Raw genomic sequence first — 16362 nt, forward strand, 5'->3', positions numbered from 1 at the left:
GTTCCAAACTTTTGCTGTGTTTGCGTTACCTAGTAATCTTTGGGCACAACGCTAACCATTCTATATTAAATGATACAATAATGGATGTCGCATAATGAAGAATATAGGAACTAATAACTGTACCAAACTCTGGTTGTGTTGCGTGTTAAGAGTGTTAGCTCTACCTGCTCGCATTCGAACGTATCTTGTCCGTCCGAGATTCAAGATGGCGGCCGGAAATCTTAGGTCAGCAAAATGTGACCCCCCACAACATGACCGCGCGCGCGCGGTCGTCCGGCCGCCGTGTTACATCATGCTGGCATTCCGCCTTATATTTACCGTCTGGGCGATTGCCGAGGCTGATGCGGCTTGGGGTCGCCACTGGTGACAAAATTGTGGCCCACCCGTTTGGCGCAGTGGCTTCGAAGTCGTGGCAAACAAACCAGTATGATTCGGCGCAAAAAGTTCTTAGTCGAATTTAAGTCTTGCGCGTGACGGATTCGTACCGACGACCTTTTGTCCTCGAAACCGTAATGGGGGGGGGGGGAGGTCGACTTTCTCGGAGGGCCGTGGCGTGCGAACCAGTGGTCGCAGAGGGATGCGGATGGCACCAAACGAATCGTTTCGTGATCTACGCGTTGGTATCCGAATTTTTCGAAAACAACTTAGCTAACGCTCTGCATTTGATTTCGCATTCGCGAATCATTCTCTTTTTCTGCGGGATACACTTTACAGCTAAAGCGAATTAAAGTAGCTTGATGACATGCAAAGCACTATAACTATCTGTAGACCTCAGTCCGGCAGTGGACGCAGCTCGGTAAGTGATGGCGATCATAATCGTGGTGTGGTGGCAATGGAAGGGGGCGTGACTTTTAGTAATTATGCACTGCACAGCCCTTTTCTACTTTGACCTGCTTACTGGATGTTTGCTCAACCTATAATTCACTACCTGCTCTGGTGTTTTATGAAACCGTTCCACTTTTCTTTTAGCCCATCTAACTTTGGGAAAACTCGGCAAGGGGTACGAAACCTCCATAGACACCATTGTCGAGCTAAGTCAGACGTCAGCGCCAATTCTTCCCATAACGGCCGGGGGAAAGACAACTGCAGCGTCCTATTGTTGTCACGGCAACTGTATGTAAAAGAACAAAAAAAAACTTCGCGCCCGAGTGGGATTCGTACCACTGCCTGCGAAGACACACAAACTTCGTTTTCCGGTGCCTCAGGCAATTCGCGGCCACCTCTGCTGTATCTGGCGCTCCTTGCATGCACAGGAGTTAATCACATTTAGCTATCCGTTCTCCTTCAGTCACCAGGGTGCGCTGAAGTATTGCAAACCTGCGGTGGAAGCAAAAAGCCATTGCAAGATTGGTGGCTCGAGAGCGGAGAGGTGACATAAGGTTAGAAGTGTAGTGAAACGTATTAAAAAAAAGGCGATTTTAGGGCGAATTCAAACACAGTTAAACTAAAAAAAAATTTGAGTCCACTGCGGTAACCCGCATTGGAGTAATGCGAAAGCATTGAGGCCTCCTCGGCACTCGTCGCCTTTATTTGCTCCTATTTGCCTCTATTGCCCCTATTGGCCTGACAATTTGTGCAGTTCGTCTAATTCCTAGCACGCTTCGTTCCATACTATCAAATTTGGCGCCGCGCGTTGGCTCCGCCAACCTTTCCGGTCAGGTGGTACTACATTTATGCGTTTCAAATTTGGCGCCACTTTTGCCCAGTTTTGGTCACCTTTTTAGCTCGAATTAATTAACTATTCATCCGGTCATCACCAAATTTTTTGCGCCGAATCATCCTCCTTCGATTATAGCCACTTTTTAGACGTTCTTTCTTTCTAGTTTTCCACCGTGGCCGCGGACACGTTTAGATGACACGAAACCGCCGACATAGCCTAGTAAAGCTCTCGCTTTAATAAATAGAAAAATGCTAAGCATGGTGGCAACTGCCGCCATCATGACTGATCGGCTGGAGTTTCTTACCCCTGACTCAGCATCTCCCCCCCCCTTCTCTCTCGTAAAGATGCGAGTAGCGGGAACCTGGCATGGAATACGTACTGCAAGAAGCGTTCGCTAGCTTCCATGTATCGCACCCTCTTCGTTTGACTTCTTCCTCCGCTTTATGAGCTCTGTTCCCGCTCTCGGTGACAAACAGCTTTTAAACAGAGTGCCGAGCGCTGTTTTCGTGGGAGCGCATGGTGGGCGTATGACTGACCTAACACCTCTCCCTGTGCTAAGCCTAAGACCAGGGCTGGGCGCGTCGTCGCGAGAGCAAACAAGGGCTTGGGAAAACTGTTTACCCTTTTCCTCACTAGCCTGCGTGTGCGCTATGGGCGGAGGGAGAAAGGCTAGAGTGAACTTTAAGAAACTGAAGCGCGCAGTGGCACGCTGGGGTGGTGGCAGTAAATGAAGATTCTCATTTCTGCCGCAAGGCTAGGCCTATTTTATGCAGAAATGAAGACGTATAAAAAAAAGATTTTCTCGGTTTGTTTCGTGTGCGCGCGCGCAAAGCGTTCTGACATCTGGCTGGGGAGAGTCACTTGGAACAGAACATCAAGTATGCAACCGCCTCGCTCCGGTTCACTTATTCCACCACGAGTGGCAGAGGCATTCAATGATGGCATCTCATGATGGAATTTTAACTGAGTACTCAAGTATTCATCGACTGCCATCTTGTAATCGTGTAGTGCTCTTCTGGCATCAGAGGAGTCAGGGTGAAGTTTCCAGGACAAGAATATAATTGGAGACCAACGGCAGGGGTCGTCGTCTTGCTGAAGATTCAGTTTTTATGATTGTGTTTGTCATGATCGATGTTTTCAAGTTAGGCAATACAAAAATCTTCTGGAAATTAATAATAATAATAATAATAATAATAATAATAATGATGCTTTTATTTGCGCCACATAAATACATAACGCAGGAGGTCAGTACTAAATGTTCTTATAATCGAAAGCTTGAGAAAGCCGTGGGCCCACATATACACTTGCCAGCACCACAGAAGCAAGGAAAACCATGTCTGTAATTTGGAAAAACAAAAGAAGAAATAACATGAATGCATTTGTCACCTAATTATTACAAAATAATTGCTACGATTATATACGGAACCGTTTTCAAATAAGCTAGGAGCAGTTACAAAAGCCCTTTCAGTTACTCGCATGAATAGCAAAACACCCAAGTGCGATTTTTTTTTAAATTTATTTGCGAATACTGCAGGCCCTTCTCGGGCCCATGCAGGAGTGGATACAAGGCACAAAAAATTACAATGGCAGATTCAACAAGGGAGACAGGTATATGCACAAATAAATACACAAATACAGTTTCATCATTACAGAAGCATCACGGTGAGAAGGTTGGATTAAGGTGACTAACATATTGTAAGAAAGATTCTACTGTGCTGCAGTTCACAACAGTGGATGGTAGTTTATTCCAGTAATGGATAGCTGAAGGAAACAAGGAATATTTGTGAACATTAATGTGGCTTATGGGTTGACGAAGTGCTTTCGTATTGTTAGTCCTTTAGGAGTGGTAGAATGGTTCCTGAAGGTATGTTTCCTTTTTATGTTGAAGTGTCGTGATAAAGTAGGTACAAGAACTTCAGTCTTGATACCACTATACGCTGAGCTAGGCTGTGTAGATCTGCTTTCTTTAGTAGGTTAGAGATGCTGGAGTGCCTGGAATAGTTCGAGTATACAAAGCGTACTGCAAGTTTCTGAATTCGTTCTAATCTGCCTATTAAATATTTCTAGTGGGGACTCCAAATAATATCAGCGTACTCTAAGGACGGTCTCACGAGGGTTTTGTATGCATTAAGTTTTACATATTGAGTCAAGCGAAACTAACAGATAAATGAAGCACATTTGTTGCTTCAAACAAAATGCAGATCAAAACGGAGTACATGCAAGTGGGGCAATCATGATAAAAATACGCAACAGGCAAAACAGAAATTGCAAGAGAAGCGACATAGTTACGTACAGAAGTGCCGGCGGTGTTCTGTGAACGTTGTCTTTCCAAGGTTAATATTGTTTTGTGATTTAATACGTTTAATCACCAGGGCAATTTATTTCTGCACTATTTGCGGGCCATAACAGTTTTAAACGTGCTTACTTTCCAGGCCTCCGTGTAGCCTGTCTGGCGTGTAGTAGTGTCCTCTTCTAACTTGGCTGTAGGTTACAAGAAGACTGTCATTTCAAAAACTATCAAGACTATCTAGAATAGGACTACTATTTGCTTTTTCATTCTTAATCGCTTTGCACAGAACATAATCAAATTTTGGCGACACGAATTATGTTGTCTTTGTCAAATAAATAGTAGGTATATGAATGAAAGGGAAGATTTTCCATTACTATCACAAACCGTTTCTCTAACTTGTGAAGCAGGATCCTGCACATTGCCGTGAGTTGTCGTAGATCAAGCAAAGTTGCAATAATTGAATCGGGAGGAGAACAAACCAGTGGGTAGCAAATTGCGATTGCGGCATGCTAGTCGAATTACTTGTGCCAGCTTGATTGTCATGCTGTCTAAATGGGCGTCGCATGACATATGCTCCTGAAAAATAACACCTAATGTGTCAATACTGAAAACAGTTTCGATGAGAGTTGCGTTTAAGCAGATCTGACTCCTGTACTGATATGTTCGTGTTTTTACTTGGAAAGAATATCGCTTTTGTTTCGTTTGAATTAATCATCAGGATGCTTTTGTGTGTCCGTTCATCCAGCCTTAATAATGTTAAATTAGCGGCACCAACAAGGTCGTCGCTAGTTTTACCTATTAATAATTAGTTATATGCTGGTATGATCAGCGTATTTGATAAATTTAGCGGTGTCAGCTATTATCACGATATCAATCACGTACATGCATGCTCAATTACATGCTAAATTTAAAAAAGTCCTAATTACTTCACTGCAGTACACCTGACGGGATAGGTAATGTGTAATAGCGGTGGTCGTTTATGACGACTATTTGTCGACGACATTCCAAACAGGAGTGTACAAGAGAAGCGGCTTTACCACGAAAGCAGTAGCGTTGCAGTTTTGTAATTAAAATGCGGTGATTGATTGAATGAGAGGCACATAGAAGGGTGTTCCGTGGACTGCTACAGAGAGCACTGTCAGCGAACATGTGCTTGCAGTTCCAGTTGTGTTTGCTTCTTTTCTGTGGTTAAATCCATATAGACTGCAGCATATTCCCCGGCCCCCGTGCAGGCTTTTCAGAAGCTCTTTCGAAGTTCCGTTTCACCACTCGCTGAATTCTTTCGTGAGAGCACCCGCACGCTTGCCCAGTGGATGATGCATTCCGCTGCTGTGCACAAGGGATCGTATCCCCGTCGTGGCTGCCGCGTTCAACTGAAGCCGAAATGCGAAAACGCCCCTATCCTGTTCGATGTCAGTGCGCGTTGAAACGTCTTCAAGGGCTCGATATTAATCCCTCGACTAGCGCGCCTCTCAGAGAAATCGTGCAGGTTCTGAACGTTAACACCCACACACCATGTCGTCGCATATTGTCAGTCTCGGAAACCTGTGAATACGTTCCGAGCCGCGCATTCCCCGCTGACGGCACCTAGTTCACAAAGCCCGCTGTTTCTTCATCTTCCAGTTTGTTATTAAGCGGACCTCTCTCTCACTTTTGTATTGGAGAGAGATCCTATCATCAGGCTTTGAGAGGGCGTCGTAGTGGTACAGAGGCGGACGAATTTTGCTGGAGGTGTGTTTCGCTCAACTGGTACGTTTTGCAACAAGTCATGGCGCATTATAGTAAAAGGGAGAAACAGTATATTCTCTATATAAAAAAAGGGAAGAATCTGTGCATTATCTATAAAAATAGGGAATAATCGGTGCTTTCTTTTTGAAAAGACCAACAATCGGCGCATTCTTTACGAAAAAAAAATTAAGAATTGGTGCGTTCTATATAATAAGGCGAAGAATTGTGTAATTTTTATTCCAAAGAAGAAGAAGCGGTTCATTTCTTATAAAAAGAGGAGGTATCCCTGGATTATTTATAAAATAGGGAAGAATGGGTGCATTCTTTTGACGAGGGGGAAGAATCGCTGCATTATTTATTTGAAAAAAAAAACGAAACGAATTGGCGCATTCTTTATGAAATTGGAACGATTGATTCACTCCTTAGAAAAAACGTGAAGAACTCGTGCATTCTTTATAAATATTGGGAAGAATCGGTGCATGCATTATTTACAAATAATACGAGAGGATGACTAAGCGTAAGTGCAGAAGGCATAGGTGCGGAGAATTCAGCTCATATCCATAATAGTTTGCGGTCGCAAAGACTTGTGTTCCGAATACTGCATTTACCACTTCTTGGAATGTCCATAAATTGCTATCCGTCTGCACACGTCCTCACGAAATTTACGAAATGAAATGAGGCGTGAAATATGCCTGGATATATAGATGCACTGCGTACGCAATGCGTCGGAGGACTCGGGCAGTCGACTGGTCGATGCGTGGGGGTATTAATTACACCCACCCGGTGCACGCAGTTTTTCTTGGAAGGCGCATTGCCGTAGCAATTCACGTCGTTCGCTGCTTCGGCCAGCTTCCGTCCGCGTTCAGGATGCGGGTCATTCGATACGTGGTCGGCGCGCTGCAACGGATTACTTGTGAAAAACAGCTTCAAAAACCCTGAGGTGTTCTTGGTCACTGAACTGACTGCACTGTTGGTTTTACGTTGCCACGAGCTTATTCGTGGGGGTTGCCAGACTCGTCGGCTTTCTTGTTCATGTGTGAAGGATTGGAGCACGCTTTAAACGTGTTTTTCAGTGCAATAAACGGGTGCAGTCGTGCCTCCTTAATATGTGCACTTTGGTTCGTGTGCAAAACTGAGCATTAAGCGAGCCGCCCGCAGTAACGAGTGGTGGAAACAAAAATCCTAAATTAAAGTACTTTGTAACCCAGCCCTTTCGGCAGTTCTGAGAACGATATTCTGGTGGCCATTTTCTATAAATAACGTGGTGCAGTTTTGAAGCGCCTAGTGCTCCGTCAGATGCCGACTCATGCCACGTGTCTCGTAGCATGACGGTTCACGTCTCATGAACGGCTAGTACGTATCTGTACTCAGTCGGCTGAGAGCTGCTAAAGGCGGCTTTCGGCATAGCTGCAGAAAGAGTTTTCTGCACATGCACCAATCAATGCAGTACGCCAAATCGAAACGAGCGTCGACTAGGCGCCTTGGCAAAGTAAAGCCCGAGAGCAGGAAAAAAGGCAATCTCTAAGGAGTTTGACCTGTTACTCTCCTTTTCGCTGGTGTCCTGCTTTCAGCATACAGGAAAGGAAATGGTTGGGGAGCCCAGACTGTTCTCATTGCGGTCCATATTAACGCGAAAGAAATATTTTGGCCTCGATGGGCTTCGAGCATATCCAGCCTGCACATTTTGCTGACGGCGAGTTTTGCATATTCACGAGACTGAAATGCACTGAAAAAGTTCCCAACAAACGATCTCCATAATTCGAGTGGTTCGTATCAACGGGGATCGTGTTAACGGGCAGCATGAGGGTTCGCACTAAACGGTAGTCAACGTTAACATTCGTAGCGCAACAAACGCACGAGGACGAATACGAGAGAAAACGGCAGCACTCGTGCACTGTTGTGTTCTTCCCATGCGTGTCTGCCGTGTTTCGCGCTATGAATGTTAGTATTAATTGGGCGCAATCGTATCGGTTCGACTACATCGGAAGCGTCACTGAAAAAAAAAATGCCTCGTCCGTCACGTAATTCCCGGGACCGGAGATGACGTCATCAGACCGAGAGTGACAAGTGTACATTTCGATGCATCGTCATTGCGTCCGTGTCGCCAGCTCTGGACACTATTTGGGAGACCATCTAAACACCGGCTAGATGATCTGGATGTGTACAGACAATCATGTACAAGCGCGAAAAACGGGGACAAAGAAGGAGTGGACATCACGTTCAGCCGCCCAACACCACACTTTTTCCAAGCACTGTGGGCTGTGTGGCTTTTCCCAGCCGACCTCGATGGAGCCTCCTTTTCAGGGCACCCATTGTCCGAACGAGAGGCGCCGTTTTGAATGACAATGGTTTCGCCCACTCCTGGAATGGAGACAAAGGTGCTAAAATTTATTCTGAAATAAGGCCTGGATGCGTGGCAGCAGTAGTGAACGCTCGCGCATATGTTAAGGATGCCGATCCTCACTTCCGAAGCAATATTTCGACGTGGAAAATCGAGCGCCTTATTCAGAATGGCGTAGATGTCACCACCCTCAGCCGACGTGGCTTGTACCGAGCCCTTTCGTTTCGTAGTGAAACGGCCAGGTCCCAGTGGGATCTCCCTGTGCATATATCCGCTGAGGCTGGTGCGTCAGGCTCACGCCATTATTGGAAGATGTCATGATTGCTATATATAAAAAAGTTGAGAGGGGCAAGGGATAGGAAAAGGGGTAAGTAGAACTGCAAACATTTGAATAGCAATAGCCACAGCGACAACAGCAAAAACAAGAGCCGAGGTCGCATTCCAGGGTGTCTACCGACCGGGAAAACCGGGAATACCGGGAATTGTCAGGGATTTTTAAGACGCCGGGAAAAGTCAGGGAATTGTCAGGGATATTACTAAAAAGATTGCAGAGTCAGGGAAAATAACATATGCTGGCGCGCTCGTACCAGTAGCGGCAGTCGCGGTCAGGTGCGGATTTGAGTACAGTGAAGGGCGGCCGCGGCGCATGATACGTACGGCGTGGCCTCCGTGATCCGCCACAAGCTCTTGCAGGTACGTGTCACTGATACAAGGTGGCGCGCGCTACCACTCATAACGCAGAACTAGCTCAGAATTGTACAGCCGTTGTTCATCTATACTTCCAGAGGCGCGTGTATAGCGCAAATAGCACTCCATTCGTTCGTTAGTTTTCGCGTCTCCCCGTGATCGCAACTAGTCACGCGCACCTGTCTCTACCGCGTGCATTTCGGTCTTCAGGTTGAAATTTCCTTTGTGTTGTGCTCCTGAACTGAAGATATTTGTGGAAGTGCTCATGTCACTGTCGAAGAAATGCTCCTTCAACCCTGATTGGACAAACCCGGAAACCTCCGCACATGCAACATGGATTAGACCCGTGCCAAATGACCCAAATAGTGCTCGCTGCACCATGTGCTGCAAGAAGTTCTCCCTGAGCAACATGGGTAAGAGGGCGATTACTAGTCATGTTGAGAGTAAGAAGCATCAAGCTGCTATGAAATCTCTGCAAAGCGTTTCCCAGACCCGAGTCGTCTCATTTTTCGAGACTGCGACAAATGCGGGCTCGCCTTCCGCGGTACCAGCGGGCATTTCGTCCGGAGGTTGCAATAGTGGTCATAGTGCTGCGGCGATGCTTCCAACTACCGCCACAGAAGCACTTAGCCCTTCTCTGATGACGTCAGTGCGTAGCTTTCAATTGAAGAACGAAGTTACAAAGGCCGAGATCATGTGGTGCTTGAACACTATAATGACCCATGGATCTTTTCGATCAGCGGCAGCCTCTGCCTCGCTCTTTCCTTTGATGTTCCCCACTTGTGAGATCGCTACCAAAATGCAACTTGGAAAAGACAAAGTGGGATACACCATTTGTCATGGTATTTGACCATACTTTCAAGAGAAGTTGCTGTCAAGCCTGTCTAGCGTTCCTTATCTGGTGATTGCGTTTGATGAGTCGCTCAACAAAGTCACTCAGAAAGAACAGATGGATGTACTGATCAGGTACTGGGACCAAACTGATGCCACTGTGAAGACGCGCTACCTAACTTCGTGTTTCTTGGGGCACACCTGCGCAGAAGATTTGAGTGTTGCTTTTAGGAAAGCCACAGAAGGCATTAAGCAAATGAATATTTTACAAGTTTCGATGGACGGGCCAAACGTCAACTTAAAGTTTTTAAGGTCCCTCAAGGAAGAACTTAGAGAAGCTGACAACAGTCACAAGATCCTGGACATTGGGAGCTGTGGACTCCACATTGTCAATGGCGCATTTAAAACAGGCCACTCTGCGACACACTGGGATCTGGTAGCATTTCTTCGTGGGAGCTATAATCTCTTCAAGTGTGCGCCAGCACGTCGCGCAGACTACACTCGCTACACGGGCAGTGTTGTGTTCCCGTTGAAGTTCTGCCCAGTAAGGTGGCTCGAGAATAGGAAGGTGATCTCGAGAGCGCTTGACATTATTCCGAACTTACTGAAATATGTGGAATGCTCCAAGGAAGCAAAAAAGCCGCCAGCATGCGCTAGCTTCAGCACTGTTGAAAAGGCAGTAGGTGACAGGATGCTGCCTGTGAAATTGGCTTTTATGCTGTCAATTGCTGAAGAACTCGAGCCATTTCTGGCTGAATTTCAGACGGACAAGCCCATGCTGCCGTTCGTTGCTCCTGCTCTGGATCGCCTGTTACGGTCATTGCTTGGTAGAATCATCCGAAAAGAGATCCTCCAAGCTACCAACACGTCCTCCAAGCTGCTTAGGATTGACTTGGAGAACCCAGATAACATGGTTTCTGCTGCTGCATTTGACATTGGGTTTGCTGCGAAAAATGAGTTTCGCAAGATCCCAAAACCGTCGCAACTGACTGTGCTTAGCTTCAAAAAAGACTGTATTTCCTTCGTGAAGAGGTGTTCACAAAAGGTGATGGAAAGGTCACCTTTGCAATACAAGTTGACCAGAGGTGCAAGCTGCTTGGACCCTGCTAGTGCGTTGTCCCCAGAGGCTGGTGCTAAAAAACTGTGCATGGCACTGGAGGTGCTAACGGAGCACCAGTGGATGACTGGCTTGGAAGCTGAGCGTACCCACCGTTCCTATGGTGAGGTATGCTCATTGAGCTCAGTACAGGTGGCATTGAGGAGCTTTGACAGAAAGGAACAGAGGCTGGATGCGCTCTGGTTTGAGTTGTGTTCACGGGACCATAAAGAGCTATTTTTGTTCGTCAAGCTAATTCTTTGCATGTCTCATGGCAATGCAGCTGTGGAACGAGGATTTTCTGTAAACAAAGAATGCCTTGTCGAAAACCTCAAAGAAGAGTCGCTGATTGCACAGAGAGTGGTGTATGATGCAGTTTCAGCTGTTGGAGGGGTTGCCAAAATTGATGTTACGAACACAATGATGCAAATGGTTCGTGGTGCCAACGCCCGATGGAAGGAGGAGTTGCAAAGAAAGAGGCAAGAGAGATTGGATGCATCAGATGCTGAAAGGAAGAAGAAGAGAGTGGCTGCTCTTGTCAAGGAGCTTCAACACAAGAAGCAAAAGCTCATCAGCGATGCACAGTTGCAGGCTTCTCGTCTTGAGGAAGAAATTATCTCCCTGAAACATGCCTGAAACAACTAGTCAATGATATTTTACCTTCTTCAATAGTGGATAAGCGGTTTTATGTACCTGAATAAAATATTTTGCTTTGAGTGCAATGCCTACCTGTGCAATATATTGCGTTTTTATAGCAGTGGACTAAATTATTTTCCAGGACGTGGGTCAGGGAATTTTATGGAAATGGTCAGGGAAAACCTGGAAAAGTCAGGGAATTTGAAAATAACAATTTGGTAGACACCATGCATTCACTGTTTGTTTTTAAATCATATTTAAAGCATGGAAGTATAAAGAAGTCGGACTAGAGATTTTTTTTTTCTTGGAGGGCGGGGTAGTTACCAAGCGATACTACCCAGGCGCTGCACTGAGGAGTTAGGCCTGTTCCGCACAGAAAGTCTCGGCCTTAGCTGAAGCCCAAAAAGGAGCCCAGCAAGGAAAGAAGCAACCAGCGTCCCTGCACGCGTCAAGGAGCAGTGAAAAGGGGAAAGCAATAAACACACTCGGCCTGCATTCAGAGCGAGCAGCGTGCCATGCAGCGTGTTCGGGCAGCCGTGCACATTCTGCCACGATGCCTTCCTGCCGGGGACGCCCTTAATTTCAAGCATGCTCGCACACGGCGGCTCTCTAAAAAGCCCAAAAAGAAAGCATGCGGACCGTGGAGAGGTGCGCGGAGTGGCTGAGCGCAAACAACCACAAGTTTAAATTGAAAGCAAGGAAGCAAAAGGAGGGGGACAGGGAGAAAGTAAAAAGCAGGCTGCCTGCTCTGATTTACCTGTGTTGTCAGCAGAGGAAAGCTTCCGCGTCCTTCCTGCGATTTCATTTGTATAGTTTTTTCCCTCTTCGTTTTCTCGGCGTCTCTCTATCTATGGCTTTGTCGTTATTTCTTTTTTCTAGCTTACAGTTCATCGATTTGTTTACGCCAGCCTGTGATGTGCACTGACGTAACATGTGCTTTTGTCTCCGGCGCAGTTGCCAAGTCGCTTTGATCATTTTTTTATTCCTGCGCATGCGTATACAGGGTGTTTCACCGAACAACTTACACGATGTTTTTTTTTTCTTGAGTTAGAAGAGCGCTTTTTTCGGCAGATCATATTCACCGGTGTAGTACAACAAAATACAGCTCAGACGAGCTAACTAGGAGTCTGGTTAACCAATATTTTATAGTCATTACTGTTAGGCTCCTTAATTACTGGTAGCTATGTAGCCCGTCGTAAGTGATATCCATGTCAGCTTTTAGAATTTCGAAACAAAATTACCTTCGATCGGCGCAGTGGCACGACAAATTTCGGCTACCTCTGTGCAAAATAAGTACACTTTCGAGAAGCTTGAAGACAAAGCAACCTCTCCATTGCACGTAACTCGTAGGGATAGCCAGATTTTTTGGGGCCACAGTGCCGAGGGTAACCGTGTTTTCGAAATTCTAAAAACCGATATGATATTACTTACGACTGGCTACATATGGTTCTCATTATTTAAGGAGCCTAACAGATTTATGACGGGTTTTAATGTCCCAAAGCGACTCAGGCTATGAGGGACGCCGTAGTGAAGAACTATGGAAATTTCGACCACCTAAGGTTCTTTAACGTGCACTGACATCGCACAGTACTCAGGCCTCTATAAAGTTTCGCCTCCATGGAAATTCGACCGCCGCGGCCGGGATCGAACCGGCGTCTTTCCGCTCAGCAGCCGAGCGCCATAACCACTGAGCCACCGCGGTGTAGGAGCCTAACAGAAATAGTTAAAAGCTTATCGATTCAATATTAGCCAAACCAGCTTGCTGGTTAGCACATCTTAGCTTTACTCAGATGTAAGTACTCACTACTCACAATTTCATGTCGAAAACAAGTGCTCTTCTAACTCAAGAAGCCTGCCTTTAAAAACTGTGTAAAGTTTTAGGCGAAGCACCATTGTATATGAATTCAACAGTCGTTACGAAATGGCCAGCCCTTAATGCGCCAACGCTTGTCAGTAATGCATTGATATAACGAATCGGCAGCAAACTTTCGACGAGTGTCGAGTTGCAGGCGCTCTACAGAGTATTTTTTTTCTCTTGGAATTTCTTCCGCAGTGTTCATAAAACCCAGAAATGAAGCCCTGCTGCGAAGAACCACGTAATGTGTGAGCAAGAGGGAAATGCATCAATACGCCGACATTATCAGGCTAAAGGTTGCGGAGTGGTTGGAAGAGAATGAAAATAGTATAAAGGTGAATTGTTACTCTAAGTTTTAACTTTATTGCGATGTGTTTTTATTTGTTTTGAAGACAGAAGTTCAGCATTGCATTGAAATTTGCCCGATCAAACAGTTTTCCTGAAAGTTTGCTTCCTTGCACGACGAGGTAACGAGCGAATAAAAGCGAGGCACGCTAGAAAATAAATAGAGCATGAACGACCCGGTTCCATCTTTGCTCTCTTCATGAATAAACGATAGAAAAGCGAAAACCTTAGGAAGGAGAAAGAAAGAACGGCAAAAGAAAGCGTGATTTAGAGCTACTTTTCTCCCTTCCCAGCGGTGCAAGTTTTTATGTTTTTTTCGAGTTTTTTTTCCTTCGAAGCAGCCCTCAGTTCTAGTTTACCCGGTGCTTTTAGCCGTTTGCCTGTATACTGGGCTGAGAGGCTGTCACTTCCTCTCCCCTCTAATACCCCCCCCCCCCCCCCCCCCCCCCGCCGTCCGCTTCTCCCGCAAGAATAACGCCCCGTCACGCCCAATTTGTATCCGGCTGATGGGTTTGGGGGTGGGGGAGGGGAAAGAGGGGTAAAGAACGGCGGATGGCGCTGCGGTTATATACAGACTCCCCATCCTGCGCTGAGCGAACGCGGGTTGGAATAGGGGCAAAATTTGCACAAAGCAAGCAAGAAAATTGCAGCCTCTCCTCCTCACCGCGGTGAGAGAGAACTGGGAGCAAAGTGAGAACAGGAATAGTTCACACACTGAGGGATGCTTTACGAAGTACCCAGCGGAACACACTCGTCGATAAACAATACGTGACTCCGGTGCACCACTATACTCAGTTGTACACTAACACTCTCTCGATAGCTCGCTTGATGGCACAGCCGGTGGGTTGCTTTCTCCCACACTCGATAGGCTACACGCTCGTTCGCTGCGTTCGCTTGTCCGGGCTCTCATACCATCCCATGCAGTGCATTGTATTACACGAAGGGGTCACCTCCCGTCTGCACTGTGGGCGTCTTTTTTTAATTGCTTTCTCCTCTCCCCTAAAGAGGAGTGGCTGGCCAGAGCCGCGTTCCTACGGTCGACCTCCCCACCTTTACTCCCCATAAAGCCTGCCCTCCCGTTCATCCCTTCTCGCCATCCGCGCAGAAATGCCTGCGCCTAGAAGCGGCTACCGGAGGCTGACGAATGTCGCATACCGGAGATGTAAACCGGTTTTACGACTGCTGCGCACGCGCAGTGGTCCCACTCTGCCAGGCGTGAGCCACTGAGCATGCGCAACTCTCGTACATAAAACCGATATATACGTCCGCGCTAGTATGTCTCCGGTTTGCTAAATCTCTGTGCTGCGTTCGGAAATACCTTCCGTAAAGTGTGTGTACCAAAGCGTGATCAGGCCATTGTTCTCAGGGCCCAAAGGAATTAGCGGGCCCCAATGGTACGGACGCGTGCACCGGTGACTTTTAATATAGGCGTTTTCCCTACGCGTCTACGCCGAGCTTTTCTTCGTTGACAACGAAGAAGAAAAATGCTGAAATAAAAAAAAAAGATACGTATGAAAATGTTTCTGCTCCATATATCTGATTACTTTTGTGCTGTACCAGATTCGCATACACTGACCGAAACAAACGCAGCATGCAAGGAATGCTTTTGACCTTGTTTTTTGGAATGTTTGCCACGTGCAACGCCATATCGCTCGGAACCCGCAATAGTAACTCTCGCAAATTTAATTATTTTTCGTTTTTTTTTTGCCTTCGAATCAATGAAAATTGCTGCCGAAATACAAAAAAAAACTGTGCTAACGGAGTGTCAATCCTCTGTGATCCATTTTGGACCAAAATCGTCAACCTGTTTAAACATTCCGAGCCTCCTGACCTCAAACGACGCGCACTCGCTCTGCAAGTTTGGAGGCAATCTGAAAATTCGGCACGTGTTATCGCTCAAGTTGTGTGGTGCAGGTATCTTCATACAAAGGGAAGGCTTCGCGCGCCTCTCGCTTGCCTTGGACATGAGACATAGCAGCAGCGACGAATCGGTGGTGAAGCGAGAGGCCCCGCTTGGAGGGGCGCCGCCACGTGGCCCTAACGTAGAGCGGCAAATTGGCATTCGCCGCTAACGTTAACCCAGAATGCAACGCGTGCCTTACGTTCTGCGCATGCGTATTTCGACGCTGCAGACTTCTTGGGGGGTTCCTTATCCTAAAGCTCTCTGCTGGTGAGCACAGCGAACGCGGGACTGACACTGCGCTCCCTCCTCCGAGTGCAGCGAAGGGATCAATAGCTGCCCGTATTTTGGTGCATCAAAAGTTTCACATGCACATTTGCAATTTTCTTTATACACCACATTTTTCTTCGAACTGCGCCCACATATACAAGTCACGATGCCACGCTCAACTGCAAGACACCTCGGCTGTTCACCGACGTGCTTTCAACTAGGCAAGGAACGACACTTCTTTGGAAGCTCGCACCTGCATAAAGACCTGCATTAACTTTTAATGAGAAAGCATTGTACCGCTCATCAGGAGTGAAACAAAACATCCACCAAAAAGTGGCACCCCAGTATCTCATGTCGCCTGACCTCAGTAATGTAGTATTATGGTGTCTTCGACTGGTCGCTTTAAATCGCTCTAGAGCGCTCTGAGAGGCGACCGCACATTCGGCTGGTCGATACCGGCCGCTCTGACTACATTCGGATGGTTCTTTCTGAGTGCTCGCCTCCAGCTCAGAGCGCTCTGAGGCGCTCCGAGAAAAAAGTCGGAGCGGCTCCGAGATGAGTCCACGTGACAGAGCCATTTCCGCCATTTCGCGAAAGCGGTGCGAGGCCTCGGCGTCCCCTGCGCGTAGGCAGAAGCAAGTGCAGGCTTTTGGCGCAGTCACGCTTGCTGCGTTGTGTTTTGCAGGTGCCGCGCTGTGTGAGGCAAAATGTTCAAGAAACGCC

The 16362-nt window shown here is 46.8% G+C and overlaps 2 protein-coding genes across 2 annotated transcripts in view; both read left to right on the forward strand.

Moving 5' to 3' along the window:
* LOC144110660 (tyrosine-protein kinase transmembrane receptor Ror-like) overlaps positions 1-16362 on the forward strand; it is a 268501-nt gene that overhangs the window by 44159 nt on the left and 207980 nt on the right. The window lies entirely within an intron of this gene.
* LOC144109432 (uncharacterized) lies at positions 8466-11350 on the forward strand. The gene has a single exon (XM_077642226.1). It carries the CDS (start codon positions 9656-9658, stop codon positions 11267-11269), a length of 1614 nt encoding a protein of 537 aa, XP_077498352.1. The 5' UTR covers positions 8466-9655; the 3' UTR covers positions 11270-11350.

This window comes from Amblyomma americanum, chromosome 11 (assembly GCF_052857255.1).
Source record: "Amblyomma americanum isolate KBUSLIRL-KWMA chromosome 11, ASM5285725v1, whole genome shotgun sequence".
Lineage (NCBI taxonomy): Eukaryota > Metazoa > Arthropoda > Arachnida > Ixodida > Ixodidae > Amblyomma > Amblyomma americanum.